Consider the following 27,809-nt stretch of genomic DNA (forward strand, 5'->3'; position numbering starts at 1 on the left):
TCCGCGCAGGGTGAGAAGTCAGGGTTCACCCCTGGCTGGAGGTGTGAAAATAAAACACTTCACATACTCAGGAAAGTGTATTTAACTCCTTTACAGTATCAGAATAAGGCCTGCAAGGCCTTGGGTGTGTTTCCAGCATCCAGGCACCAGTTTTACTGATGCTTGTGACCTTTGCAGGTGTTAGGCTTCAAGGGGAGGAAGTCGCACCTTCTACCCAGGGTCATGGAGCTCCGCGCAGGGTTAGATTTCAGGGTTCACCCCTGGCTCAAGGTGTGAAAACAAATCACTTCACATACTCAGTAAAGTGTATTTCACTCCTTTACAGTATCAGAATAGGGCATGCAATGCCTTGGGTGTGTTTCCAGCCTCCAGACACCAGTTTTACTGATACTGGTGACATTTGCAGGTGTTAGGCTTCAAGGGGAAGAAGTCGCACCTTCTACCCAGGGTCATGGAGCTCCGCGCAGGGTTAGATTTCAGGGTTCACCCCTGGCTCAAGGTGTGAAAACAAAACACTTCACATACTCAGGAAAGTGTATTTAACTCCTTTACAGTATCAGGATAAGGCCTGCAAGGCCTTGGGTGTGTTTCCAGCACCCAGGCACCAGTTTTACTGATGCTTGTGACGTTTGCAGGTGTTAGGCTTCAAGGGGATGAAGTCGCACCTTCTACCCAGGGTTATGGAGCTCCGCTCAGGGTGAGAATTCAGGGTTCACCCCTGGCTGGTGGTGTGAAAACAAAACACTTCACATACTCAGTAAAGTGTATTTAACTCCTTTACAGTATCAGAATAGGACCTGCAATGCCTTGGGTGTATTTCCAGCCTCCAGACTCCAGTTTTACTGATGCTTGTGACATTTGCAGGTGTTAGGCTTCAAGGGGATGAAGTCGCAACTTCTACCCAGGGTTATGGAGCTCCGCGCAGGGTGAGATTTCAGGGTTCACCCCTGGATGGAAGTGTGAAAATAAAACACTTCACTTACTCAGGAAAGTGTATTTAACTCCTTTACAGTATCAGGATAAGGCCTGCAAGGCCTTGGGTGTGTTTCCAGCACCCAGGCACCAGTTTTACTGATGCTTGTGACGTTTGCAGGTGTTAGGCTTCAAGGGGATGAAGTCGCACCTTCTACCCAGGGTTATGGAGCTCCGCTCAGGGTGAGAATTCAGGGTTCCCCCCTGGCTGGTGGTGTGAAAACAAAACACTTCACATACTCATTAAAGTGTATTTAACTCCTTTACAGTATCAGAATAGGACCTGCAATGCCTTGGGTGTGTTTCCAGCCTCCAGACTCCAGTTTTACTGATACTGGTGACATTTGCAGGTGTTAGGCTTCAAGGGGATGAAGTCGCAACTTCTACCCAGGGTTATGGAGCTCCGCGCAGGGTGAGATATCAGGGTTCACCCCTGGATGGAAGTGTGAAAATAAAACACTTCACTTACTCAGGAAAGTGTATTTAACTCATTTACAGTATCAGAACAAGGCCTGCAAGGCCTTGGGTTTGTTTCCAGCCTCGAGGCACCAGTTGTACTGATACTTGTGACACTTGGAGGTGTTATGCTTCAAGGGGATGAAGTCGCACCTTCTACCCAGGGTCATGGAGCTTCGCGCAGGGTAAGATTTCAGGGTTCACCCCTGGCTGGAGGTGTGAAAATAAAACACTTCACATACTCAGGAAAGTGTATTTAACTGCTTTACAGTATCATAATAAGGCCTGCAAGGCCTTGGGTGTGTTTCCAGCCTCCAGGCACCAGTTTTACTGATACTTGTGACATTTGCAGGTGTTAGGCTTCAAGGGGATGAAGTCGCACCTTCTACCCAGGGTTATGGAGCTCCGCGCAGGGTGAGATTTCAGGGTTCACCCCTGGATGGAAGTGTGAAAATAAAACACTTCACTTACTCAGGAAAGTGTATTTAACTCCTTTACAGTATCAGAACAAGGCCTGCAAGGCCTTGGGTTTGTTTCCAGCCTCCAGGCACCAGTTGTACTGATACTTGTGACACTTGGAGGTGTTATGCTTCAAGGGGATGAAGTCGCACCTTCTACCCAGGGTCATGGAGCTCCGCGCAGGGTGAGATTTCAGGCTTCACCCCTGGCTGGAGGTGTGAAAATAAAACACTTCACATACTCAGGAAAGTGTATTTAGCTGATTTACAGTATCAGAATAAGGCCTGCAAGGCCTTGGTACTACTTCCAGCCTCCTGGCACCAGTTTTACTGATACTTGTGACATTTGTAGGTGTTAGGCTTAAAGGGGATGAAGTTGCACCTTCTACCCAGGGTTATGGACCTTCGCGCAGGGTATGATTTCGGGTTTCAACCCTGGCTGGAGATGTGAAATCAAAACACTTCACAGACTCAGTAAAGAGTATTTAAGTCCTTCACAGTAACAGAACAAGGCCTGCAAGGCCTTTGGCCTGATTCCAGCCTCCTGGCACTAATTTACTGATACTTGTGACATTTGCAGGCGTTAGGCTTCAAGGGGACAAAGTCGCACCTTCTACCCGGGCTTATGGAGCTCCGCGCAGGGTGAGATATCAGGGTTCACCCCTGGCTGGAGGTGTGAAAATAAAGCACTTCGCATACTCAGGAAAGTGTATTTAACTCCTTTAACGTATCAGAATAATGCCTGCAAGGCCTTGGGTGTGTTTCCAGCCTCCAGGCACCAGTTTTACTGATAATTGTGACATTTGCCGGTGTTAGGCTTCATGGGGATGAAGTCGCACCTTCTACCCAGGGTTATGGAGCTCCGCGCAGGGTGAGAAGTCAGGGTTCACCCCTGGCTGGAGGTGTGAAAATAAAACACTTCACATACTCAGGAAAGTGTATTTAACTCCTTTACAGTATCAGAATAAGGCCTGCAAGGCCTTGGGTGTGTTTCCAGCATCCAGGCACCAGTTTTACTGATGCTTGTGACCTTTGCAGGTGTTAGGCTTCAAGGGGAGGAAGTCGCACCTTCTACCCAGGGTCATGGAGCTCCGCGCAGGGTTAGATTTCAGGGTTCACCCCTGGCTCAAGGTGTGAAAACAAATCACTTCACATACTCAGTAAAGTGTATTTCACTCCTTTACAGTATCAGAATAGGGCCTGCAATGCCTTGGGTGTGTTTCCAGCCTCCAGACACCAGTTTTACTGATACTGGTGACATTTGCAGGTGTTAGGCTTCAAGGGGAAGAAGTCGCACCTTCTACCCAGGGTCATGGAGCTCCGCGCAGGGTTAGATTTCAGGGTTCACCCCTGGCTCAAGGTGTGAAAACAAAACACTTCACATACTCAGGAAAGTGTATTTAACTCCTTTACAGTATCAGGATAAGGCCTGCAAGGCCTTGGGTGTGTTTCCAGCACCCAGGCACCAGTTTTACTGATGCTTGTGACGTTTGCAGGTGTTAGGCTTCAAGGGGATGAAGTCGCACCTTCTACCCAGGGTTATGGAGCTCCGCTCAGGGTGAGAATTCAGGGTTCACCCCTGGCTGGTGGTGTGAAAACAAAACACTTCACATACTCAGTAAAGTGTATTTAACTCCTTTACAGTATCAGAATAGGACCTGCAATGCCTTGGGTGTGTTTCCAGCCTCCAGACTCCAGTTTTACTGATGCTTGTGACATTTGCAGGTGTTAGGCTTCAAGGGGATGAAGTCGCAACTTCTACCCAGGGTTATGGAGCTCCGCGCAGGGTGAGAATTCAGGGTTCACCCCTGGCTGTTGGTGTGAAAACAAAACACTTTACATACTCAGTAAAGTGTATTTAACTCCTTCACAGTATCAGAACAAGGCCTGCAAGGCCTTGGGCCTACTTCCAGCCTCCTAGCACCAATTTACTGATACTTGTGACATTTGCAGGTGTTAGGCTTCAAGGGGATGAAGTTGCACCTTCTACCCAAGGTTATGGAGCTCCGCGCAGGGTGAGAATTCAGGGTTCACCCCTGGCTGTTGGTGTGAAAACAAAACACTTTACATACTCAGTAAAGTGTATTTAACTCCTTCACGGTATCAGAACAAGGCCTGCAAGGCCTTGGGCCTAATTCCAGCCTCCTGGCACCAATTTACTGATACTTGTGACATTTGCAGGTGTTAGGCTTCAAGGGGATAAAGTTGCACCTTCTACCCAAGGGTATGGAGCTCCGCGCAGGGTGAGATATCAGGGTTCAACCCTGGCTGGAGGTGTGAAAATAAAACACTTCACATACTCAGCAAAGTGTATTTAACTCCTTTACAGTATCAGAATAAGGCCTGCAAGGCCTTGGGTGTGTTTCCAGCATCCAGGAACCAGTTTTACTGATGCTTGTGACATTTGCAGGTGTTAGGCTTCAAGGGGATGAAGTCGCACCTTCTACCCAGGGTTATGGAGCTCCGCGCAGGGTGAGAATTCAGGGTTCACCCCTGGCTGTTGGTGTGAAAACAAAACACTTTACATACTCAGTAAAGTGTATTTAACTCCTTCACAGTATCAGAACAAGGCCTGCAAGGCCTTGGGCCTACTTCCAGCCTCCTAGCACCAATTTACTGATACTTGTGACATTTGCAGGTGTTAGGCTTCAAGGGGATGAAGTTGCACCTTCTACCCAAGGTTATGGAGCTCCGCGCAGGGTGAGAATTCAGGGTTCACCCCTGGCTGTTGGTGTGAAAACAAAACACTTTACATACTCAGTAAAGTGTATTTAACTCCTTCACAGTATCAGAACAAGGCCTGCAAGGCCTTGGGCCTAATTCCAGCCTCCTGGCACCAATGTACTGATACTTGTGACATTTGCAGGTGTTAGGCTTCAAGGGGATAAAGTTGCACCTTCTACCCAAGGGTATGGAGCTCCGCGCAGGGTGAGATATCAGGGTTCACCCCTGGCTGGAGGTGTGAAAATAAAACACTTCACATACTCAGGAAAGTGTATTTAACTCCTTTACAGTATCAGAATAAGGCCTGCAAGGCCTTGGGTGTGTTTCCAGCATCCAGGCACCAGTTTTACTGATGCTTGTGACATTTGCAGGTGTTAGGCTTCAAGGGGATGAAGTCGCACCTTCTACCCAGGGTTATGGAGCTCTGCGCAGGGTGAGAATTCAGGGTTCACCCCTGGCTGTTTGTGTGTAAACAAAACACTTCACATACTCAGTAAAGAGTATCTATCTCCTTCACAGTAACTGAACAAGGCCTGCAAGGCCTTGGGCCTAATTCCAGCCTCCAGACACCAGTTTTAATGATCCTTGTGACATTTGCAGGTGTTAGGCTTCAAGGGGAGGAAGTCGCACCTTCTACCCAGGGTCATGGAGCTCCGCGCAGGGTTAGATTTCAGGGTTCACCCCTGGCTCAAGGTGTGAAAACAAAACACTTCACATTCTCAGTAAAGTGTATTTAACTCCTTTACAGTATCAGAATAGGACCTGCAATGCCTTGGGTGTGTTTCCAGCCTCCAGACACCAGTTTTACTGATACTGGTGACATTTGCAGGTGTTAGGCTTCAAGGGGATGAAGTCGCAACTTCTACCCAGCGTTATGGAGCTCCGCGCAGGGTGAGAATTCAGGGTTCACCCCTGGCTGTTGGTGTGAAAACAAAACACTTTACATACTCAGTAAAGTGTATTTAACTCCTTCACAGTATCAGAACAAGGCCTGCAAGGCCTTGGGCCTACTTCCAGCCTCCTAGCACCAATTTACTGATACTTGTGACATTTGCAGGTGTTAGGCTTCAAGGGGATGAAGTTGCACCTTCTACCCAAGGTTATGGAGCTCCGCGCAGGGTGAGAATTCAGGGTTCACCCCTGGCTGTTGGTGTGAAAACAAAACACTTTACATACTCAGTAAAGTGTATTTAACTCCTTCACAGTATCAGAACAAGGCCTGCAAGGCCTTGGGCCTAATTCCAACCTCCTGGCACCAATTTACTGATACTTGTGACATTTGCAGGTGTTAGGCTTCAAGGGGATAAAGTTGCACCTTCTACCCAAGGGTATGGAGCTCCGCGCAGGGTGAGATATCAGGGTTCACCCCTGTCTGGAGGTGTGAAAATAAAACACTTCACATACTCAGGAAAGTGTATTTAACTGCTTTACAGTATCATAATAAGGCCTGCAAGGCCTTGGGTGTGTTTCCAGCCTCCAGACACCAGTTTTACTGATACTGGTGACATTTGCAGGTGTTAGGCTTCAAGGGGATGAAGTTGCACCTTCTACCCAAGGTTATGGAGCTCCGCGCAGGGTGAGAATTCAGGGTTCACCCCTGGCTGTTGGTGTGAAAACAAAACACTTTACATACTCAGTAAAGTGTATTTAACTCCTTCACAGTATCAGAACAAGGCCTGCAAGGCCTTGGGCCTAATTCCAGCCTCCTGGCACCAATTTACTGATACTTGTGACATTTGCAGGTGTTAGGCTTCAAGGGGATAAAGTTGCACCTTCTACCCAAGGGTATGGAGCTCCGCGCAGGGTGAGATATCAGGGTTCACCCCTGGCTGGAGGTGTGAAAATAAAACACTTCACATACTCAGGAAAGTGTATTTAACTCCTTTACAGTATCAGAATAAGGCCTGCAAGGCCTTGGGTGTGTTTCCAGCATCCAGGCACCAGTTTTACTGATGCTTGTGACATTTGCAGGTGTTAGGCTTCAAGGGGATGAAGTCGCACCTTCTACCCAGGGTTATGGAGCTCCGCGCAGGGTGAGAATTCAGGGTTCACCCCTGGCTGTTTGTGTGTAAACAAAACACTTCACATACTCAGTAAAGAGTATTTATCTCCTTCACAGTAACTGAACAAGGCCTGCAAGGCCTTGGGCCTAATTCCAGCCTCCAGACACCAGTTTTACTGATGCTTGTGACATTTGCAGATGTTAGGCTTCAAGGGGAAGAAGTCGCACCTTCTACCCATGGTCACGGAGCTCCGCGCAGGGTTAGATTTCAGGGTTCACCCCTGGCTCAAGGTGTGAAAACAAAACACTTCACATACTCAGTAAAGTGTATTTCACTCCTTTACAGTATCAGAATAGGGCCTGCAATGCCTTGGGTGTGTTTCCAGCCTCCAGACACCAGTTTTACTGATACTGGTGACATTTGCAGGTGTTAGGCTTCAAGGGGAAGAAGTCGCACCTTCTACCCAGGGTCATGGAGCTCCGCGCAGGGTTAGATTTCAGGGTTCACCCCTGGCTCAAGGTGTGAAAACAAAACACTTCACATACTCAGGAAAGTGTATTTAACTCCTTTACAGTATCAGGATAAGGCCTGCAAGGCCCTGGGTGTGTTTCCAGCATCCAGGCACCAGTTTTACTGATGCTTGTGACGTTTGCAGGTGTTAGGCTTCAAGGGGATGAAGTCGCACCTTCTACCCAGGGTTATGGAGCTCCGCTCAGGGTGAGAATTCAGGGTTCACCCCTGGCTGGTGGTGTGAAAACAAAACACTTCACATACTCAGTAAAGTGTATTTAACTCCTTTACAGTATCAGAATAGGACCTGCAATGCCTTGGGTGTGTTTCCAGCCTCCTAGCACCAATTTACTGATACTTGTGACATTTGCAGGTGTTAGGCTTCAAGGGGATGAAGTTGCACCTTCTACCCAAGGTTATGGAGCTCCGCGCAGGGTGAGAATTCAGGGTTCACCCCTGGCTGTTGGTGTGAAAACAAAACACTTTACATACTCAGTAAAGTGTATTTAACTCCTTCACAGTATCAGAACAAGGCCTGCAAGGCCTTGGGTGTGTTTCCAGCCTCCAGGTACCAGTTTTACTGATACTTTGTGACATTTTAAGGTGTTAAGCTTCAAGGGGATGAAGTCTCACCTTCTACCCAGGGTTATAGAGCTCCGCGCAGGGTGAGATTTCAGGGTTCACCCCAGGTTGGAGGTGTGAAAATAAAACACCTCACATTCTCAGGAAAGTGTATTTAGCTCCTTTACAGTATCAGAATATGGCCTGCAAGGCCTTGGGCCTACTTCCAGCCTCCTGGCACCAGTTGTACTGATACTTGTGACATTTGTAGGTGTTAGGCTTCAAGGGGATGAAGTCGCACCTTCTACCCAGGGTCATGGAGCTCCGCGCAGGGTGAGATTTCAGGGTTCACCCCTGGATGGAGGTGTGACTATGTGGAGTGTTTTGTTTTCACACCTCCAGCCAGGCATGAACCCTGAAATCTCACCCTGCGCGGAGCTCCTCAACCCTGTGTAGAAGGTGCAACTTCATCCCCTTGAAGCTGTACACCTCCAAATGTCACACATATTACTAAAACAGGTACCTGGAAGCTAGGGATGGGCCGGAGATCCTGAAGGCTAAGATCTGATACTGGGACTGGTGTTCATGTACGTTCTGGACTATGTGAAGTGTTCTGTTTTCTTCCCCTACCTCCGTCCAAATTAGCAGCAGGCCTCGATTAGGCTACAGGGCGCAGAATATCATTTCTGGTCTCAGGTCTCCCTCGTGATATACCATTGGATTCAGGAGTGGTCCCCACTCCAGCGATAGGGCTCAGTAGAACAGTTGTAGTCACATGCCTCACTCTGTACTGTACTATTCAGTTCCGCAGTGGGCCTCCCCCCGGTCATAGGCTCAGCGTCTGACATACAGTAACTCACTCTGTCTACAGATGTCACCTCAGACGTACACCTAGCTCCAGCTTTAAAAATCAGCTCAGTAGAGTGCCTCCATGCCGGTACTGGGGTCTCCATTTCAGGTGCATTCCCACCCTCTGCTCTCACTTGGGGTGTTTTTAAACATGTAGGCCTAACTCGGCCGCCTTCCTTCGTTGTGTCACTGTATTTATTTTATTTAGTCTGCGCCCGCCTCCTCTGGCTCGGCGCTCGGCAGTGAATGCCCTCTGCCTGCATGTGAAGCTGCCAGCACACGGCCGCCTGGTGATGCATGCGAGGCCGGAGCCAGGGCCGTGCCCCGCTGCTTGTAAAAGGCCTCCGGTTGCGCCCCCCCCAGCCGTGGGTGCCACAGCCGAGGGTGCAGGCGCCGGGCTGGGGGCTCCCTGGCATTGTTTCCACCCCGCGCTCGGCCGGCGGAGCCCTGTGTTACTTCGGCCCGTTCCAGAACGCGCTCCCCGCGGCCCCCGCAGCCCCACTGTGACGCCGCAGGGCCCGCTCCCTGCAGGAGCCCCCTCCCTCCCGCGGGCCGCCGCTCCCGGCCGCAGGAGGCGAGAGTGGACCGGGGAAAAGGGGCCGGGAGCCCGCGATTTCAGGCATGGAGGCGTCCACCGTCGGGGGAGCGCCGTCTCCCCGCGGATCACAAGCCAGGGACGAGGGGTGGATCCGAAACGGGGGCAGGCCCGGGAGAGGGCCGAAGCTGGGCTCCTGGTCATACATGTGTGGAAGCGCGTGTTTAACTGATTGTGCTTTAAAACGTGGATAATCGGAAGGTAGGAAACACAAAAGTCAGCTCGGAGCAGAGAGCCGAGTGTGCCTCGCAGAGCCCTGTCTGCTCGCGACCAATCAGAGGCTGGCTCCTCCCTGTATATATTCACGGGGCTCGGGCCGAGAGGGACATTTCTGTTCTGTGACAGCGCCCGCGCCGAGACTTGCATTGCAATGGCCGAAACCGCTCCAGCCGCCGCGGCGCCTCCCGCTGAGGTCGCCCCCAAGAAGAAGCAGCAGAAGAAGACAGCGGGGGCCTCCAAGGCCAAGAAGCCTTCCGGCCCCAGCGTGGCCGATCTGATCTTGAAGGTGGTGACCGCCTCTGCCGAGAGGAAGGGAGTCTCCCTGTCGGCCATGAAGAAGGGGCTGATCGCCGAGGGCTACGATGTGGACAAGAACAAGAGCCGGGTCAAGGCCTCCGTCAAGAGCCTGGTCAGCAAAGGCGCCCTGGCCCAGCTGAAGGGCACCGGGGCCTCCGGATCCTTCAAGGTGAACAAGAAGCAGCTGGAGGGCAAGAAGGCGGCCAAGAAGGCGGCCGCCAAGACCAAGAAACCAGCGGCCAAGAAAGCTGCCCCTGCTGCCAAGAAGCCCAAAAAGGCTCCCGCGGGGGTCAAGAAGAGCCCTAAGAAGGTCAAGAAGCCAGCGGCAGCAAAGAGCCCCAAGAAGCCCAAGGCTGCCCCCGCCAAGAAGGCTGCCAAGAGCCCAGCGAAAGCCAAGGCGGCGAAGCCCAAAGTGGCCAAGAAAAGCCCTGCCAAGGTAGTCAAACCCAAGGCAGCCAAGCCCAAAGCAGCCAAGCCCAAGAAGGCAGCGCCCAAGAAGAAGTAAGGGCTTGCACCGAGACACTGCAAACACAACGGCTCTTTTAAGAGCCATCCACCCGGTCTAGAAGAGAGCTTGTTCACCCCCACCCTTTCACCCCGCGTGCACACTTCTCAATAATAATAAACGGCACAGTAAATCCCTAGCGCACCTTTACACACGCGAGTGCCGTGTGTGATCTTGGTCATATGAACGGCTCTTTTGGTGCTGCGTGGATTGGAATCTTTATAACAAAGAAAGAAGGGGGTCTGGGAGTTATTAGACCTCAGTTTATAATAAATGTGAGATAACGTGTGCCTTGGTGCTTTCACTGTATCCGGGCAGACTCGAAGTGGTGTCTGCATAAAGCAGACGATTGTGAACGTGAAATCGAGCGCAGTCAACGGCGGCGTGTTCCAGGGTGACCAAGGGCGGTACACTTAAAACATCCTGGTCTCCTCGCCCAGTTGATCGGGGGCGAGTGGTTCGTGTGACTACAAATGAGTGGATGGACACGGAGACAAAGGTTGACCGAAGCGCGGGCTTCGGCTCCAACGTACATCGTCCAATCGGAGGGTGTCTTTTTCTCCACAGCTCATTGGAGAGGCAGGCTACAGCCTCCGGTTGAGTAGCCAATCGTTGCACACCGCGGGCTGTTTTCAAACCTGGGGCGGTCGCTTCAGCCAACCAGAGCAGCCCTCCGTCTTCGAGTGCATAAATAGGGCTCTTGCCTGCTCGAACTCCATTCTTCCTCGCTCGTCGTTGAGAGAGACCGCTCCCGCCATGGCCCGCACCAAGCAGACAGCCCGCAAGTCCACCGGCGGCAAAGCGCCTCGCAAGCAGCTGGCCACCAAGGCTGCCCGCAAGAGCGCCCCTGCCACCGGTGGAGTCAAGAAGCCTCACCGCTACCGACCCGGCACTGTGGCTCTCCGCGAGATCCGCCGCTACCAGAAGTCCACCGAGCTCCTCATCCGCAAGCTGCCCTTCCAGCGCTTGGTGAGGGAGATCGCCCAGGACTTCAAGACCGACCTGCGCTTCCAGAGCTCCGCCGTCATGGCCCTGCAAGAGGCCAGCGAGGCCTACCTGGTCGGGCTCTTCGAGGACACCAACCTGTGCGCCATCCACGCCAAGAGGGTGACCATCATGCCCAAGGACATCCAGCTGGCCCGTCGTATCCGAGGCGAGAGGGCCTAAGGAGACACCGACCCGAACAACCACCACAACGGCTCTTTTAAGGGCCACCACCCTGTCACCTACGAGCTTCTCTTATCTGCCATGTTCTACAGGTGTGGGTGGGTGGGCTGGCTGAGAGTACCCCGAGTACTGGGTAACTTATACCGGCACTGGGAAACTTATACCGGCACTGGGAAATCCGAGCACTCGGTGTGCACAGCCACCTCTTCAATTAATAAAGCGCTTTGTTTGGGTAGAGGGTCGTGCTGGGATCCGCTGGTCACAAGCCAGCGCTGTGGGGCATCTGTACATCGGGTTTATGTGTCCCGATTTCGGGAGCCTTTGCCCTGGGGCGGATGTTAGCCGTTGCCCCTGGTCTTAAAGTACAAACACAACGTGACACCCGCACACACTAAAACTGGTCGCAGGAAACAATAAGCCCGGGGGCAGCCGTGCGAGTTCCGCGTGGGCTTTATTTAACGTCATCGTTACATTACAGTGCTTGTGTGACACTTGGTCCCAAAGAGGGCTCATTCATATAAACATGCTTATTAAAACGGGTTGCCTGGTCCATCGTCCCTCGGTCTGCAGCAAGCCCCGTGAGAGCGGGTCTTGTGCGCTCAACATTACCGTTTAAAACACTTCTTTCTCCGGTCATAAATGAAGCACATTAGCTCTTAGGGGAGGACGTGAGTGGCCCTTAAAAGAGCCGTTGTGTTAGTTGGGGATGCGCCTCGAAGCCTTACTTGGCGCTGGTGTACTTGGTGACGGCCTTGGTGCCCTCGGACACGGCGTGCTTGGCCAGCTCTCCGGGCAGCAGCAGACGCACTGCGGTCTGGATCTCCCGGGAGGTGATGGTGCGCCGCGAGTTGTAGTGGGCCAGGCGGGAAGCCTCCCCGGCGATGCGCTCGAAGATGTCGTTCACGAAGGAGTTCATGATGCCCATGGCCTTGGAGGAGATGCCGGTGTCCGGGTGCACCTGCTTCATCACTTTGTAAATGTAGATAGCATAGCTTTCCTTCCTGCTCCTCTTGCGCTTCTTCCCGTCCTTCTTGGGCGGCTTGGAGAGCGCTTTCTTGGAGCCCTTCTTGGGAGCCGGCGCGGACTTGGCTGGTTCAGGCATGGTCGACAATCTGCACCGCTTCCTGTGGAGCCGAGAGAAATAAGGCAGGCGAGCCCGGCACTTGTATTTATAGGCTGGCCGTGTAAAGTAGCTGCTTCTCTGCTCTCCCGTCTCATTGGCAGGCTCAGGCAGGGCCCCCACTTCCCTTTGTAATGCGGTACTGGAACTTTGATTGGTGAAAAGGAAGCCCTCCTCCCTCCAATGAGAAGAACTATCAGAGCCTAGCTGTCAACCAATCAGAAGCGCCCGAAGTCTTTATATCGCCGGAGTCCCGCAGAACAGCAGTACTATTCTCTCTGTTGTGTGAGTGAGCCCCTGCATCGATCGCCATGTCTGGACGCGGAAAGCAAGGAGGAAAGGCCCGCGCTAAGGCCAAGACACGCTCTTCCAGAGCCGGGCTCCAGTTCCCCGTGGGCCGTGTGCACAGGCTGCTCCGCAAGGGAAGCTACGCCGAGAGGGTGGGCGCCGGTGCCCCAGTCTATCTGGCTGCAGTCCTGGAGTACCTGACCGCTGAGATCCTGGAGCTGGCCGGCAACGCGGCCCGGGACAACAAAAAGACCCGCATCATCCCCAGACACCTCCAGCTGGCCATCCGCAACGACGAGGAGCTGAACAAGCTGCTGGGCCGAGTCACCATCGCCCAGGGAGGAGTCCTGCCCAACATCCAGGCCGTGCTGCTGCCCAAGAAAACCGAGAGCCACAAGGCAGGGGGCAAAGCAAGCAAGTAAAGGCCCGCAGACCACCGTGGAAACGCACCCTAAACACAAAGGCTCTTTTCAGGGCCAACCACAGACTCCATCAAAGAGCGTATCCGTGGCCAAGGTGTTACTCTGGCGGCTTCATAGTTGCGGCAGCGCCCGCACCGTCGCTACATAGGAGGGCATGCACAAGCCCTCGGACGTACACGTAGATCTTGCCCCCGTCCCAAAACCTAGCTTGAGGCCCACAATAATAATGTTTTTGTAAAAAAAAAAAAAAAATGTACATTTTAATAGGGGCAGTTTACAGACTTGCCACAACCGGGCGTGACATGTGGACAGTGTTACGGGGTGGCGGGCGGCCGCACACAGCTGGGTGCTGCCGGCGAGGCCGTTAACCTGTTTGCTCCATTAACACTTTTCAGAGCCTTCTGTTCATGGTGGGAGCGGGCACCGAGCGCCAGGGTTAGGCGGGCCGCGGTGACGAGTGGGGGCCCGGGAAGGGAGGCGCGTGTGTGTGTGCTTGACTGTGATCTATGCCCCGGCGGCAGCTGCAGAGCCCACGACAAAGAGGCGGCTGGGAGCGCGCTCTTTTTCAAACGGCAACGGCCGCTCCAGCCCCCGCTCCCTGCAGAGGGCGGTCCGGGGCGGGCTCCCTCGCCATCCTTTGAGTCACGTGGGCCGCTTGCAGCGCCCTAGCTGGTCCGGCACAGCTCCTCCATATAAGCAGCCGCCGCTGGCCGCGGCCCTCATTTCTGCTCAGTCACAGCACCGACAGGAGACCATGTCTGGACGCGGTAAAGGAGGGAAGGGGCTCGGCAAAGGCGGCGCCAAGAGGCACCGCAAGGTGCTCCGGGACAACATCCAGGGCATCACCAAGCCAGCCATTCGCCGCCTGGCGCGCCGTGGCGGGGTCAAGCGCATCTCCGGCCTCATCTACGAGGAGACCCGCGGGGTGTTGAAGGTTTTCCTGGAGAACGTGATCCGGGACGCCGTCACCTACACCGAGCACGCCAAGAGGAAGACCGTCACCGCCATGGATGTGGTCTACGCCCTGAAGCGTCAGGGTCGCACCCTCTACGGATTCGGCGGGTAAACACTCGGCTTGCCCACGGAAAAAACAAAACAAAACCCAAAGGCTCTTTTAAGAGCCGACCACGATGTCATGGGAGAGCTGTGTCTATGCGCTAGGGCTGCTTTCTAGGCCCACAGCGGGTCGAGTGAGGGGTGCATCAGGGGAACTCTCCGCAGCCACCCTGCCATGCAAGGCACTGTCCCGGGGCCAGGGTGCCTTCCTGGAGCCCCGGCATGGGGGTCCAGGGGCGCGTTCATCCCAGTCCAGCCCATGGGGCCGCTATCCTGAAGCCCTGTACTGGGCACCTAAGGCGGGTATAGCCCGGCCCAGGGGCCCGCCATCCTGGAGCCCTGAACTGGGGACCTAAGGCGGGTATAGGCCGGCCCAGGGGCCCGCCATCCTAGAGCCCTGTACTGGGGACCCAAGGCGAGTTTGGCCCGGCCCAGGGCCGGTCATTTCTCCCTCAACTATTAAGCCCCCACGTAGTGGGGGTTTACAGAACACGGACGAGGGACAAAGGTTAGAGTTAGCCGCGCCGGGAGTGCGGCCGGCCATCTGGTCGCCGAGTTGCGCGACCAGATGGCCCTCGGAGCTGAGCGACCAGATGGCCGGGCGGCGGATCGGCCGCGCTAACTCTAACTTTTGTCTCCCGCTCGGGCGCTGTAAGCCCCCACTCCGTGGGGGCTTAATAGTCAGTAAAATAGAGTTCCCATGCAGGGCCATGGGGTGTGGGATCCTCATTTTTTTTGTGATCGATCGTGACCGATTTCGGGACCCTCTGGGCCTCTAAGCACCTGTTTTAGTACTTTTTTTAAATTTATTTATTTATTCTTTTGTTGGCATTTTGGTTCAAGGGGACCATGGCACTACTTCTACCCAGGGCAATGGAGCTCCGCTTCGGGTAACATTTCAGGTTTTCCCCCTTAGCTGGAGATGGGCCCCAATAAAAAAAAAAAATCGCAATAATAATATAATACATATATTTTTATTTTTTTATTTTTTTTTCGCCCAAAAATGAAATAATGTCCTTCACAGTATCTGGTCCATTTTATTAGCCTCCAGTCACCCCTTTAACAATGTTTAATACAAAAATAAAAAAAAAGTACTAACATTTTAGGTCCAAGGGGACGAAGTCACTTTTTCTACACAGGGCTATGGAGCTTCGATTGGGGTAATATTTCAGGATTTAACCCTCGGCTGGAGGTGGGAAAAAAAACTTCACTCAAAAGGTACACAAAGCCCTTTACATTATCAGATCCAAGACTTCAGTGTCTCGGGCCCATTTCTAGCCTCCAGGCGCTTGATTTATTCTTTTTATGACATTTTGAAAATTACAGGTTTAAGGGGACACAGTATCTCCTTCTACCCAGGGCTATGGAGCTCCGCGCAGGGTGAGATTTCAGGGTTCACCCCTGGCTGCAGGTGTGAAGATAAAACACTTCACATAATCAGGAAAGTGTATTTAGCTGCTTTACAGTATCAGAACAAGGCCTGCAAGGTCTTGGGTTTGTTTCCAGCCTCCAGGCACCAGTTGTACTGATCCTTGTGACACTTGGAGGTGTTATGCTTCAAGGGGATGAAGTCGCACCTTCTACCCAGGGTCATGGAGCTCCGCACAGGGTGAGATTTCAGGCTTCACCCCTGGCTGGAGGTGTGAAAATAAAACACTTCACATACTCAGGAAAGTGTATTTAGCTGCTTTACAGTATCAGAATAAGGCCTGCAAGGCCTTGGGCCTACTTCCAGCCTCCTGGCACCAGTTTTACTGATACTTGTGACATTTGCAGGTGTTAGGCTTCAAGGGGATGACGTCTCACCTTCTACCCAGGGTCATGGAGCTCCGCGCAGGGTGAGATTTCAGGGTTCACCCCTGGATGGAAGTGTGAAAATAAAACACTTCACATACTCAGGAAAGTGTATTTAACTCCTTTACAGTATCAGAACAAGGCCTGCAAGGCCTTGGGCCTACTTCCAGCCTCCTGGCACCAGATTTACTGATACTTGTGACATTTGTAGGTGTTAGGCTTCAAGGGGATGAAGTCGCACCTTCTACCCAGTGTCATGGAGCTCCGTGCAGGGTGAGATTTCAGGCTTCACCCCTGGCTCAAGGTGTGAAAACAAAACACTTCACATACTCAGTAAAGTGTATTTCACTCCTTTACAGTATCAGAATAGGGCCTGCAATGCCTTGGGTGTGTTTCCAGCCTCCAGACACCAGTTTTACTGATACTGGTGACATTTGCAGGTGTTAGGCTTCAAGGGGAAGAAGTCGCACCTTCTACCCAGGGTCATGGAGCTCCGCGCAGGGTTAGATTTCAGGGTTCACCCCTGGCTCAAGGTGTGAAAACAAAACACTTCACATACTCATGAAAGTGTATTTAACTCCTTTACAGTATCAGAACAAGGCCTTGGGCCTACTTCCAGCCTCCTGGCACCAGATTTACTGATACTTGTGACATTTGTAGGTGTTAGGCTTCAAGGGGATGAAGTCGCACCTTCTACCCAGGGTCATGGAGCTCCGCGCAGGGTGAGATTTCAGGGTTCACCCCAGGCTTGAGGTGTGAAAATAAAACACTTCACATACTCAGGAAAGTGTATTTAGCTCCTTTACAGTATCAGAATAAGGCCTGCAAGGCCTTGGGCCTACATCCAGCCTACTGGCACCAGTTTTACTGATACTTGTGACATTTGCAGGTGTTGGGCTTCAAGGGGATCAAGTCGCACTTTCTACCCAGGGTTATGGAGCTCCGCGCAGGGTGAGATTTCAGGGTTCACCCCATGCTTGAGGTGTGAAAATAAAAGCTTCACATACTCAGGAAAGTACATTTAGCTCCTTTACAGTATCAGAATAAGGCCTGCAAGGCCTTGGGCCTACTTCCAGCCTCCTGGCACCAGATTTACTGATACTTGTGACATTTGTAGGTGTTAGGCTTCAAGGGGATGAAGTCGCACCTTCTACCCAGTGTCATGGAGCTCCGTGCAGGGTGAGATTTCAGGCTTCCCCCCTGGCTGGAGGTGTGAAAATAAAACACTTCACATACTCAGGAAAGCGTATTTAGCTGCTTTACAGTATCAGAATAAGGCCTGCAAGGCCTTGGGCCTACTTCCAGCCTCCTGGCACCAGTTTTACTGATACTTGTGACACTTGGAGGTGTTATGCTTCAAGGGGATGAAGTCGCACCTTCTACCCAGGGTCATGGAGCTCCGCGCAGGGTGAGATTTCAGGCTTCACCCCTGGCTGGAGGTGTGAAAATAAAACACTTCACATACTCAGGAAAGTGTATTTAGCTGCTTTACAGTATCGGAATAAGGCCTGCAAGGCCTTGGGCCTACTTCCAGCCTCCTGGCACCAGTTTTACTGATACTTGTGACATTTGTAGGTGTTAGGCTTCAAGGGGATGAAGTCGCACCTTCTACCCAGGGTCATGGAGCTCCGCGCAGGGTGAGATTTCAGGCTTCACCCCTGGCTGGAGGTGTGAAAATAAAACACTTCACATACTCAGGAAAGTGTATTTAGCTCCTTTACAGTATCAGAATAAGGCCTGCAAGGCCTTGGGCCTACTTCCAGCCTCCTGGCACCAGTTTTACTGATACTTGTGACATTTGCAGGTGTTAGGCTTCAAGGGGATGAAGTCGCACCTTCTACCCAGGGTCATGGAGCTCCGCGCAGGGTAAGGTTTCAGGCTTCACCCTAGGCTGGAGGTGTGAAAATAAAACACTTCACATACTCAGGAAAGTGTATTTAGCTGCTTTACAGTATCAGAATAAGGCCTGCAAGGCCTTGGGCCTACTTCCAGCCTCCTGGCACCAGATTTACTGATACTTGTGACATTTGTAGGTGTTAGGCTTCAAGGGGGTGAAGTCGCACCTTCTACCCAGGGTCATGGAGCTCCGCGCAGGGTGAGATTTCAGGGTTCACCCCAGGCTTGAGGTGTGAAAATAAAACACTTCACATACTCAGGAAAGTGTATTTAGCTCCTTTACAGTATCAGAATAAGGCCTGCAAGGCCTTGGGCCTACATCCAGCCTACTGGCACCAGTTTTACTGATACTTGTGACATTTGCAGGTGTTGGGCTTCAAGGGGATCAAGTCGCACCTTCTACCCAGGGTTATGGAGCTCCGCGCAGGGTGAGATTTCAGGGTTCACCCCATGCTTGAGGTGTGAAAATAAAAGCTTCACATACTCAGGAAAGTATATTTAGCTCCTTTACAGTATCAGAATAAGGCCTGCAAGGCCTTGGGCCTACTTCCAGCCTCCTGGCACCAGTTTTACTGATACTTGTGACATTTGCAGGTGTTAGGCTTCAAGGGGATGAAGTCGCACCTTCTACCCAGCGTCATGGAGCTCCGCGCAGGGTGAGATTTCAGGCTTCACCCCTGGCTGGAGGTGTGAAAATAAAACACTTCACATACTCAGGAAATTGTATTTAGCTGCTTTACAGTATCAGAATAAGGCCTGCAAGGCCTTGGGCCTACTTCCAGCGTCCTGGCACCAGTTTTACTGATACTTGTGACATTTGCAGGTGTTAGGCTTCAAGGGGATGAAGTCGCACCTTCTACCCAGTGTCATTGAGCTCCGCGCAGGGTGAGATTTCTGGCTTCACCCCAGGCTTGAGGTGTGAAAATAAAACACTTCACATCCTCAGGAAAGTGTATTTAACTGCTTTACAGTATCATATTAAGGCCTGCAAGGCCTTGGGTGTGTTTCCAGCCTCCAGGCACCAGTTTTACTGATACTTGTGACATTTGCAGGTGTTAGGCTTCAAGGGGATGAAGTCGCACCTTCTACCCAGGGTCATGGAGCTCCGCGCAGGGTGAGATTTCAGGGTTCACCCCAGGCTTGAGGTGTGAAAAATATACACTTCACATACTCAGGAAAGTGTATTTAGCTGCTTTACAGTATCAGAATAAGGCCTGCAAGGCCTTGGGCCTACTTCCAGCCTCCTGGCACCAGTTTTACTGATACTTGTGACATTTGTAGGTGTTAGGCTTCAAGGGGATGAAGTCGCACCTTCTACCCAGGGTTATGGAGCTCCGCGCAGGGTGAGATTTCAGGGTTCACCCCTGGATGGAAGTGTGAAAATAAAACACTTCACATACTCAGGAAAGCGTATTTAGCTGCTTTACAGTATCAGAATAAGGCCTGCAAGGCCTTTGGCCTACTTCCAGCCTCCTGGCACCAGATTTACTGATACTTGTGACATTTGCAGGTGTTAGGCTTCAAGGGGATGAAGCCGCACCTTCTACCCAGGGTTATGGAGCTCCGCGCAGGGTGAGATTTCAGGCTTCACCCCTGGCTGGAGGTGTGAAAATAAAACACTTCACATACTCAGGAAAGCGTATTTAGCTGCTTTACAGTATCAGAATAAGGCCTGCAAGGCCTTGGGCCTACTTCCAGCCTCCTGGCACCAGTTTTACTGATACTTGTGACATTTGTAGGTGTTAGGCTTCAAGGGGATGAAGTCGCACCTTCTACCCAGGGTCATGGAGCTCCGCGCAGGGTGAGATTTCAGGCTTCACCCCTGGCTGGAGGTGTGAAAATAAAACACTTCACACACTCAGGAAAGTGTATTTAGCTCCTTTACAGTATCAGAATAAGGCCTGCAAGGCCTTGGGCCTACTTCCAGCCTCCTGGCACCAGTTTTACTGATACTTGTGACATTTGCAGGTGTTAGGCTTCAAGGGGATGAAGTCGCACCTTCTACCCAGGGTCATGGAGCTTCGCGCAGGGTGAGATTTCAGGGTTCACCCCTGGATGGAAGTGTGAAAATAAAACACTTCACATACTCAGGAAAGCGTATTTAGCTGCTTTACAGTATCAGAATAAGGCCTGCAAGGCCTTTGGCCTACTTCCAGCCTCCTGGCACCAGATTTACTGATACTTGTGACATTTGCAGGTGTTAGGCTTCAAGGGGATGAAGCCGCACCTTCTACCCAGGGTTATGGAGCTCCGCGCAGGGTGAGATTTCAGGCTTCACCCCTGGCTGGAGGTGTGAAAATAAAACACTTCACATACTCAGGAAAGCGTATTTAGCTGCTTTACAGTATCAGAATAAGGCCTGCAAGGCCTTGGGCCTACTTCCAGCCTCCTGGCACCAGTTTTACTGATACTTGTGACATTTGTAGGTGTTAGGCTTCAAGGGGATGAAGTCGCACCTTCTACCCAGGGTCATGGAGCTCCGCGCAGGGTGAGATTTCAGGCTTCACCCCTGGCTGGAGGTGTGAAAATAAAACACTTCACACACTCAGGAAAGTGTATTTAGCTCCTTTACAGTATCAGAATAAGGCCTGCAAGGCCTTGGGCCTACTTCCAGCCTCCTGGCACCAGTTTTACTGATACTTGTGACATTTGCAGGTGTTAGGCTTCAAGGGGATGAAGTCGCACCTTCTACCCAGGGTCATGGAGCTTCGCGCAGGGTGAGATTTCAGGGTTCACCCCTGGATGGAAGTGTGAAAATAAAACACTTCACTTACTCAGGAAAGTGTATTTAACTCATTTACAGTATCAGAACAAGGCCTGCAAGGCCTTGGGTTTGTTTCCAGCCTCCAGGCACCAGTTGTACTGATACTTGTGACACTTGGAGGTGTTATGCTTCAAGGGGATGAAGTCGCACCTTCTACCCAGGGTCATGGAGCTTCGCGCAGGGTAAGATTTCAGGATTCACCCCTGGCTGGAGGTGTGAAAATAAAACACTTCACATACTCAGGAAAGTGTATTTAACTGCTTTACAGTATCACAATAAGGCCTGCAAGGCCTTGGGTGTGTTTCCAGCCTCCAGGCACCAGTTTTACTGATACTTGTGACATTTGCAGGTGTTAGGCTTCAAGGGGATGAAGTCGCACCTTCTACCCAGGGTTATGGAGCTCCGCGCAGGGTGAGATTTCAGGGTTCACCCCTGGATGGAAGTGTGAAAATAAAACACTTCACTTACTCAGGAAAGTGTATTTAACTCCTTTACAGTATCAGAACAAGGCCTGCAAGGCCTTGGGTTTGTTTCCAGCCTCCAGGCACCAGTTGTACTGATACTTGTGACACTTGGAGGTGTTATGCTTCAAGGGGATGAAGTCGCACCTTCTACCCAGGGTCATGGAGCTCCGCGCAGGGTAAGATTTCAGGGTTCACCCCTGGCTGGAGGTGTGAAAACAAATCACTTCACATACTCATTAAAGTGTATTTCACTCCTTTACAGTATCAGAATAGGGCCTGCAATGCCTTGGGTGTGTTTCCAGCCTCCAGTCACCAGTTTTACTGATACTGGTGACATTTGCAGGTGTTAGGCTTCAAGGGGAAGAAGTCGCACCTTCTACCCAGGGTCATGGAGCTCCGCGCAGGGTTAGATTTCAGGGTTCACCCCTGGCTCAAGGTGTGAAAACAAAACACTTCACATACTCAGGAAAGTGTATTTAACTCCTTTACAGTATCAGGATAAGGCCTGCAAGGCCTTGGGTGTGTTTCCAGCACCCAGGCACCAGTTTTACTGATGCTTGTGACGTTTGCAGGTGTTAGGCTTCAAGGGGATGAAGTCGCACCTTCTACCCAGGGTTATGGAGCTCCGCTCAGGGTGAGAATTCAGGGTTCACCCCTGGCTGGTGGTGTGAAAACAAAACACTTCACATACTCATTAAAGTGTATTTAACTCCTTTACAGTATCAGAATAGGACCTGCAATGCCTTGGGTGTGTTTCCAGCCTCCAGACTCCAGTTTTACTGATACTGGTGACATTTGCAGGTGTTAGGCTTCAAGGGGATGAAGTCGCAACTTCTACCCAGGGTTATGGAGCTCCGCGCAGGGTGAGATATCAGGGTTCACCCCTGGATGAAAGTGTGAAAATAAAACACTTCACTTACTCAGGAAAGTGTATTTAACTCATTTACAGTATCAGAACAAGGCCTGCAAGGCCTTGGGTTTGTTTCCAGCCTCCAGGCACCAGTTTTACTGATACTGGTGACATTTGCAGGTGTTATGCTTCAAGGGGATGAAGTCGCACCTTCTACCCAGGGTCATGGAGCTTCGCGCAGGGTAAGATTTCAGGGTTCACCCCTGGCTGGAGGTGTGAAAATAAAACACTTCACATACTCAGGAAAGTGTATTTAACTGCTTTACAGTATCACAATAAGGCCTGCAAGGCCTTGGGTGTGTTTCCAGCCTCCAGGCACCAGTTTTACTGATACTTGTGACATTTGCAGGTGTTAGGCTTCAAGGGGATGAAGTCGCACCTTCTACCCAGGGTTATGGAGCTCCGCGCAGGGTGAGATTTCAGGGTTCACCCCTGGATGGAAGTGTGAAAATAAAACACTTCACTTACTCAGGAAAGTGTATTTAACTCCTTTACAGTATCAGAACAAGGCCTGCAAGGCCTTGGGTTTGTTTCCAGCCTCCAGGCACCAGTTGTACTGATACTTGTGACACTTGGAGGTGTTATGCTTCAAGGGGATGAAGTCGCACCTTCTACCCAGGGTCATGGAGCTCCGCGCAGGGTGAGATTTCAGGCTTCACCCCTGGCTGGAGGTGTGAAAATAAAACACTTCACATACTCAGGAAAGTGTATTTAGCTCCTTTACAGTATCAGAATAAGGCCTGCAAGGCCTTGGGCCTACTTCCAGCCTCCTGGCACCAGTTTTACTGATACTTGTGACATTTGCAGGTGTTAGGCTTCAAGGGGATGAAGTCGCACCTTCTACCCAGGGTCATGGAGCTCCGCGCAGGGTAAGGTTTCAGGCTTCACCCCAGGCTGGAGGTGTGAAAATAAAACACTTCACATACTCAGGAAAGTGTATTTAGCTGCTTTACTGTATCAGAATAAGGCCTGCAAGGCCTTGGGCCTACTTCCAGCCTCCTGGCACCAGTTTTACTGATACTTGTGACATTTGCAGGTGTTAGGCTTCAAGGGGATGAAGTCGCACCTTCTACCCAGGGTCATGGAGCTCCGCGCAGGGTGAGATTTCAGGCTTCACCCCTGGCTGGAGGTGTGAAAATAAAACACTTCACATACTCAGGAAATTGTATTTAGCTGCTTTACAGTATCAGAATAAGGCCTGCAAGGCCTTGGGCCTACTTCCAGCGTCCTGGCACCAGTTTTACTGATACTTGTGACATTTGCAGGTGTTAGGCTTCAAGGGGATGAAGTCGCACCTTCTACCCAGTGTCATGGAGCTCCGCGCAGGGTGAGATTTCTGGCTTCACCCCAGGCTTGAGGTGTGAAAATAAAACACTTCACATCCTCAGGAAAGTGTATTTAACTGCTTTACAGTATCATAATAAGGCCTGCAAGGCCTTGGGTGTGTTTCCAGCCTCCAGGCACCAGTTTTACTGATACTTGTGACATTTGCAGGTGTTAGGCTTCAAGGGGATGAAGTCGCACCTTCTACCCAGGGTCATGGAGCTCCGCGCAGGGTGAGAATTCAGGGTTCACCCCTGGCTGTTGGTGTGAAAACAAAACACTTTACATACTCAGTAAAGTGTATTTAACTCCTTCACAGTATCAGAACAAGGCCTGCAAGGCCTTGGGCCTACTTCCAGCCTCCTGGCACCAGTTTTACTGATACTTGTGACATTTGTAGGTGTTAGGCTTCAAGGGGATGAAGTCGCACCTTCTACCCAGGGTCATGGAGCTTCGCGCAGGGTAAGATTTCAGGGTTCACCCCTGGCTGGAGGTGTGAAAATAAAACACTTCACATACTCAGGAAAGTGTATTTAACTGCTTTACAGTATCACAATAAGGCCTGCAAGGCCTTGGGTGTGTTTCCAGCCTCCAGGCATCAGTTTTACTGATACTTGTGACATTTGCAGGTGTTAGGCTTCAAGGGGATGAAGTCGCACCTTCTACCCAGGGTTATGGAGCTCCGCGCAGGGTGAGATTTCAGGGTTCACCCCTGGATGGAAGTGTGAAAATAAAACACTTCACTTACTCAGGAAAGTGTATTTAACTCCTTTACAGTATCAGAACAAGGCCTGCAAGGCCTTGGGTTTGTTTCCAGCCTCCAGGCACCAGTTGTACTGATACTTGTGACACTTGGAGGTGTTATGCTTCAAGGGGATGAAGTCGCACCTTCTACCCAGGGTTATGGAGCTCCGCGCAGGGTGAGATTTCAGGGTTCACCCCTGGATGGAAGTGTGAAAACAAAACACTTCACATTCTCAGTAAAGTGTATTTAACTCCTTTACAGTATCAGAATAGGACCTGCAATGCCTTGGGTGTGTTTCCAGCCTCCAGACACCAGTTTTACTGATACTGGTGACATTTGCAGGTGTTAGGCTTCAAGGGGATGAAGTCGCAACTTCTACCCAGCGTTATGGAGCTCCGCGCAGGGTGAGAATTCAGGGTTCACCCCTGGCTGTTGGTGTGAAAACAAAACACTTTACATACTCAGTAAAGTGTATTTAACTCCTTCACAGTATCATAACAAGGCCTTGGGCCTAGTTCCAGCCTCCTAGCACCAATTTACTGATACTTGTGACATTTGCAGGTGTTAGGCTTCAAGGGGATGAAGTTGCACCTTCTACCCAAGGTTATGGAGCTCCGCGCAGGGTGAGAATTCAGGGTTCACCCCTGGCTGTTGGTGTGAAAACAAAACACTTTACATACTCAGTAAAGTGTATTTAACTCCTTCACAGTATCAGAACAAGGCCTGCCAGGCCTTGGGCCTAATTCCAGCCTCCTGGCACCAATTTACTGATACTTGTGACATTTGCAGGTGTTAGGCTTCAAGGGGATAAAGTTGCACCTTCTACCCAAGGGTATGGAGCTCCGCGCAGGGTGAGATATCAGGGTTCACCCCTGGCTGGAGGTGTGAAAATAAAACACTTCACATACTCAGGAAAGTGTATTTAACTCCTTTACAGTATCAGAATAAGGCCTGCAAGGCCTTGGGTGTGTTTCCAGCATCCAGGCACCAGTTTTACTGATGCTTGTGACATTTGCAGGTGTTAGGCTTCAAGGGGATGAAGTCGCACCTTCTACCCAGGGTCATGGAGCTCCGCGCAGGGTTATGTTTCAGGGTTCACCCCTGGCTCAAGGTGTGAAAACAAAACACTTCACATACTCAGGAAAGTGTATTTAGCTGCTTTACAGTATCAGAACAAGGCCTACAAGGCCTTGGGCCTACTTTCAGCCTCCTGGCACCAGTTTTACTGATACTGGTGACATTTGCAGGTGTTAGGCTTCAAGGGGATGAAGTCGCAACTTCTACCCAGGGTTATGGAGCTCCGCGCAGGGTGAGAATTCAGGGTTCACCCCTGGCTGTTGGTGTGAAAACAAAACACTTTACATACTCAGTAAAGTGTATTTAACTCCTTCACAGTATCAGAACAAGGCCTGCAAGGCCTTGGGCCTACTTCCAGCCTCCTAGCACCAATTTACTGATACTTGTGACATTTGCAGGTGTTAGGCTTCAAGGGGATGAAGTTGCACCTTCTACCCAAGGTTATGGAGCTCCGCTCAGGGTGAGAATTCAGGGTTCACCCCTGGCTGGTGGTGTGAAAACAAAACACTTTACATACTCAGTAAAGTGTATTTAACTCCTTCACAGTATCAGAACAAGGCCTGCAAGGCCTTGGGTGTGTTTCCAGCCTCCAGGTACCAGTTTTACTGATACTTTGTGACATTTTAAGGTGTTAAGCTTCAAGGGGATGAAGTCTCACCTTCTACCCAGGGTTATAGAGCTCCGCGCAGGGTGAGATTTCAGGGTTCACTCCAGGTTGGAGGTGTGAAAATAAAACACCTCACATTCTCAGGAAAGTGTATTTAGCTCCTTTACAGTATCAGAATATGGCCTGCAAGGCCTTGGGCCTACTTCCAGCCTCCTGGCACCAGTTGTACTGATACTTGTGACATTTGTAGGTGTTAGGCTTCAAGGGGATGAAGTCGCACCTTCTACCCAGGGTCATGGAGCTCCGCGCAGGGTGAGATTTCAGGCTTCACCCCTGGCTGGAGGTGTGAAAATAAAACACTTCACATACTCAGGAAAGCGTATTTAGCTGCTTTACAGTATCAGAATAAGGCCTGCAAGGCCTTGGGCCTACTTCCAGCCTCCTGGCACCAGTTTTACTGATACTTGTGACATTTGTAGGTGTTAGGCTTCAAGGGGATGAAGTCGCACCTTCTACCCAGGGTCATGGAGCTCCGCGCAGGGTGAGATTTCAGGGTTCACCCCAGGCTTGAGGTGTGAAAAATATACACTTCACATACTCAGGAAAGTGTATTTAGCTGCTTTACAATATCAGAATAAGGCCTGCAAGGCCTTGGGCCTACTTCCAGCCTCCTGGCACCAGTTTTACTGATACTTGTGACATTTGTAGGTGTTAGGCTTCAAGGGGATGAAGTCGCACCTTCTACCCAGGGTTATGGAGCTCCGCGCAGGGTGAGATTTCAGGGTTCACCCCTGGATGGAAGTGTGAAAATAAAACACTTCACATACTCAGGAAAGTGCATTTAGCTGCTTTACAGTATCAGAATAAGGCCTGCAAGGCCTTGGGCCTACTTCCAGCCTCCTGGCACCAGATTTACTGATACTTGTGACATTTGCAGGTGTTAGGCTTCAAGGGGATGAAGTCGCACCTTCTACCCAGGGTTATGGAGCTCCGCGCAGGGTGAGATTTCAGGGTTCACCCCTGGATGGAAGTGTGAAAATAAAACACTTCACTTACTCAGGAAAGTGTATTTAACTCCTTTACAGTATCAGAACAAGGCCTGCAAGGCCTTGGGTTTGTTTCCAGCCTCCAGGCACCAGTTGTACTGATACTTGTGACACTTGGAGGTGTTATGCTTCAAGGGGATGAAGTCGCACCTTCTACCCAGGGTCATGGAGCTCCGCGCAGGGTGAGATTTCAGGCTTCACCCCTGGCTGGAGGTGTGAAAATAAAACACTTCACATACTCAGGAAAGTGTATTTAGCTGCTTTACAGTATCAGAATAAGGCCTGCAAGGCCTTGGGCCTACTTCCAGCCTCCTGGCACCAGTTTTACTGATACTTGTGACATTTGTAGGTGTTAGGCTTAAAGGGGATGAAGTTGCACCTTCTACCCAGGGTTATGGACCTTCGCGCAGGGTATGATTTCGGGTTTCAACCCTGGCTGGAGATGTGAAATCAAAACACTTCACAGACTCAGTAAAGAGTATTTAAGTCCTTCACAGTAACAGAACAAGGCCTGCAAGGCCTTTGGCCTGATTCCAGCCTCCTGGCACTAATTTACTGATACTTGTGACATTTGCAGGCGTTAGGCTTCAAGGGGACAAAGTCGCACCTTCTACCCGGGCTTATGGAGCTCCGCGCAGGGTGAGATATCAGGGTTCACCCCTGGCTGGAGGTGTGAAAATAAAGCACTTCGCATACTCAGGAAAGTGTATTTAACTCCTTTAACGTATCAGAATAATGCCTGCAAGGCCTTGGGTGTGTTTCCAGCCTCCAGGCACCAGTTTTACTGATAATTGTGACATTTGCCGGTGTTAGGCTTCATGGGGATGAAGTTGCACCTTCTACCCAGGGTTATGGAGCTCCGCGCAGGGTGAGAAGTCAGGGTTCACCCCTGGCTGGAGGTGTGAAAATAAAACACTTCACATACTCAGGAAAGTGTATTTAACTCCTTTACAGTATCAGAATAAGGCCTGCAAGGCCTTG

At 50.9% G+C, this 27,809-nt stretch overlaps 2 protein-coding genes across 2 annotated transcripts in view; both read left to right on the top strand.

The window, feature by feature from the left end:
* LOC146799943 (uncharacterized) overlaps positions 1-14,271 on the top strand; it is a 28,795-nt gene extending 14,524 nt beyond the window's left edge. Inside the window, exons 3-5 of the mRNA XM_085620856.1 lie at positions 10,892-11,234; positions 12,003-12,015; positions 13,898-14,271. Coding sequence (XP_085476982.1) covers positions 10,892-11,234; positions 12,003-12,015; positions 13,898-14,212 — 671 coding nt within the window. The 3' untranslated portion in view covers positions 14,213-14,271. The remainder of the gene's footprint in view (positions 1-10,891; positions 11,235-12,002; positions 12,016-13,897) is intronic.
* LOC146799944 (histone H1.3-like) lies at positions 9,270-10,196 on the top strand. The gene has a single exon (XM_085620853.1). The coding sequence runs from the start codon at positions 9,499-9,501 to the stop codon at positions 10,147-10,149; it is 651 nt and encodes a 216-aa protein (XP_085476979.1). The 5' UTR covers positions 9,270-9,498; the 3' UTR covers positions 10,150-10,196.
* Positions 14,272-27,809: the final 13,538 nt, after the last annotated feature.

This window comes from Triturus cristatus, chromosome 8 (assembly GCF_964204655.1).
Source record: "Triturus cristatus chromosome 8, aTriCri1.1, whole genome shotgun sequence".
In the NCBI taxonomy this organism is placed as follows: domain Eukaryota; kingdom Metazoa; phylum Chordata; class Amphibia; order Caudata; family Salamandridae; genus Triturus; species Triturus cristatus.

Coding starts and splice junctions, on each gene's coding strand:
- LOC146799944 (XM_085620853.1), top strand. CDS start 9,499: ATGGCCGAAACCGCTCCAGCCGCCGCGGCGCCTCCCGCTGAGGTCGCC.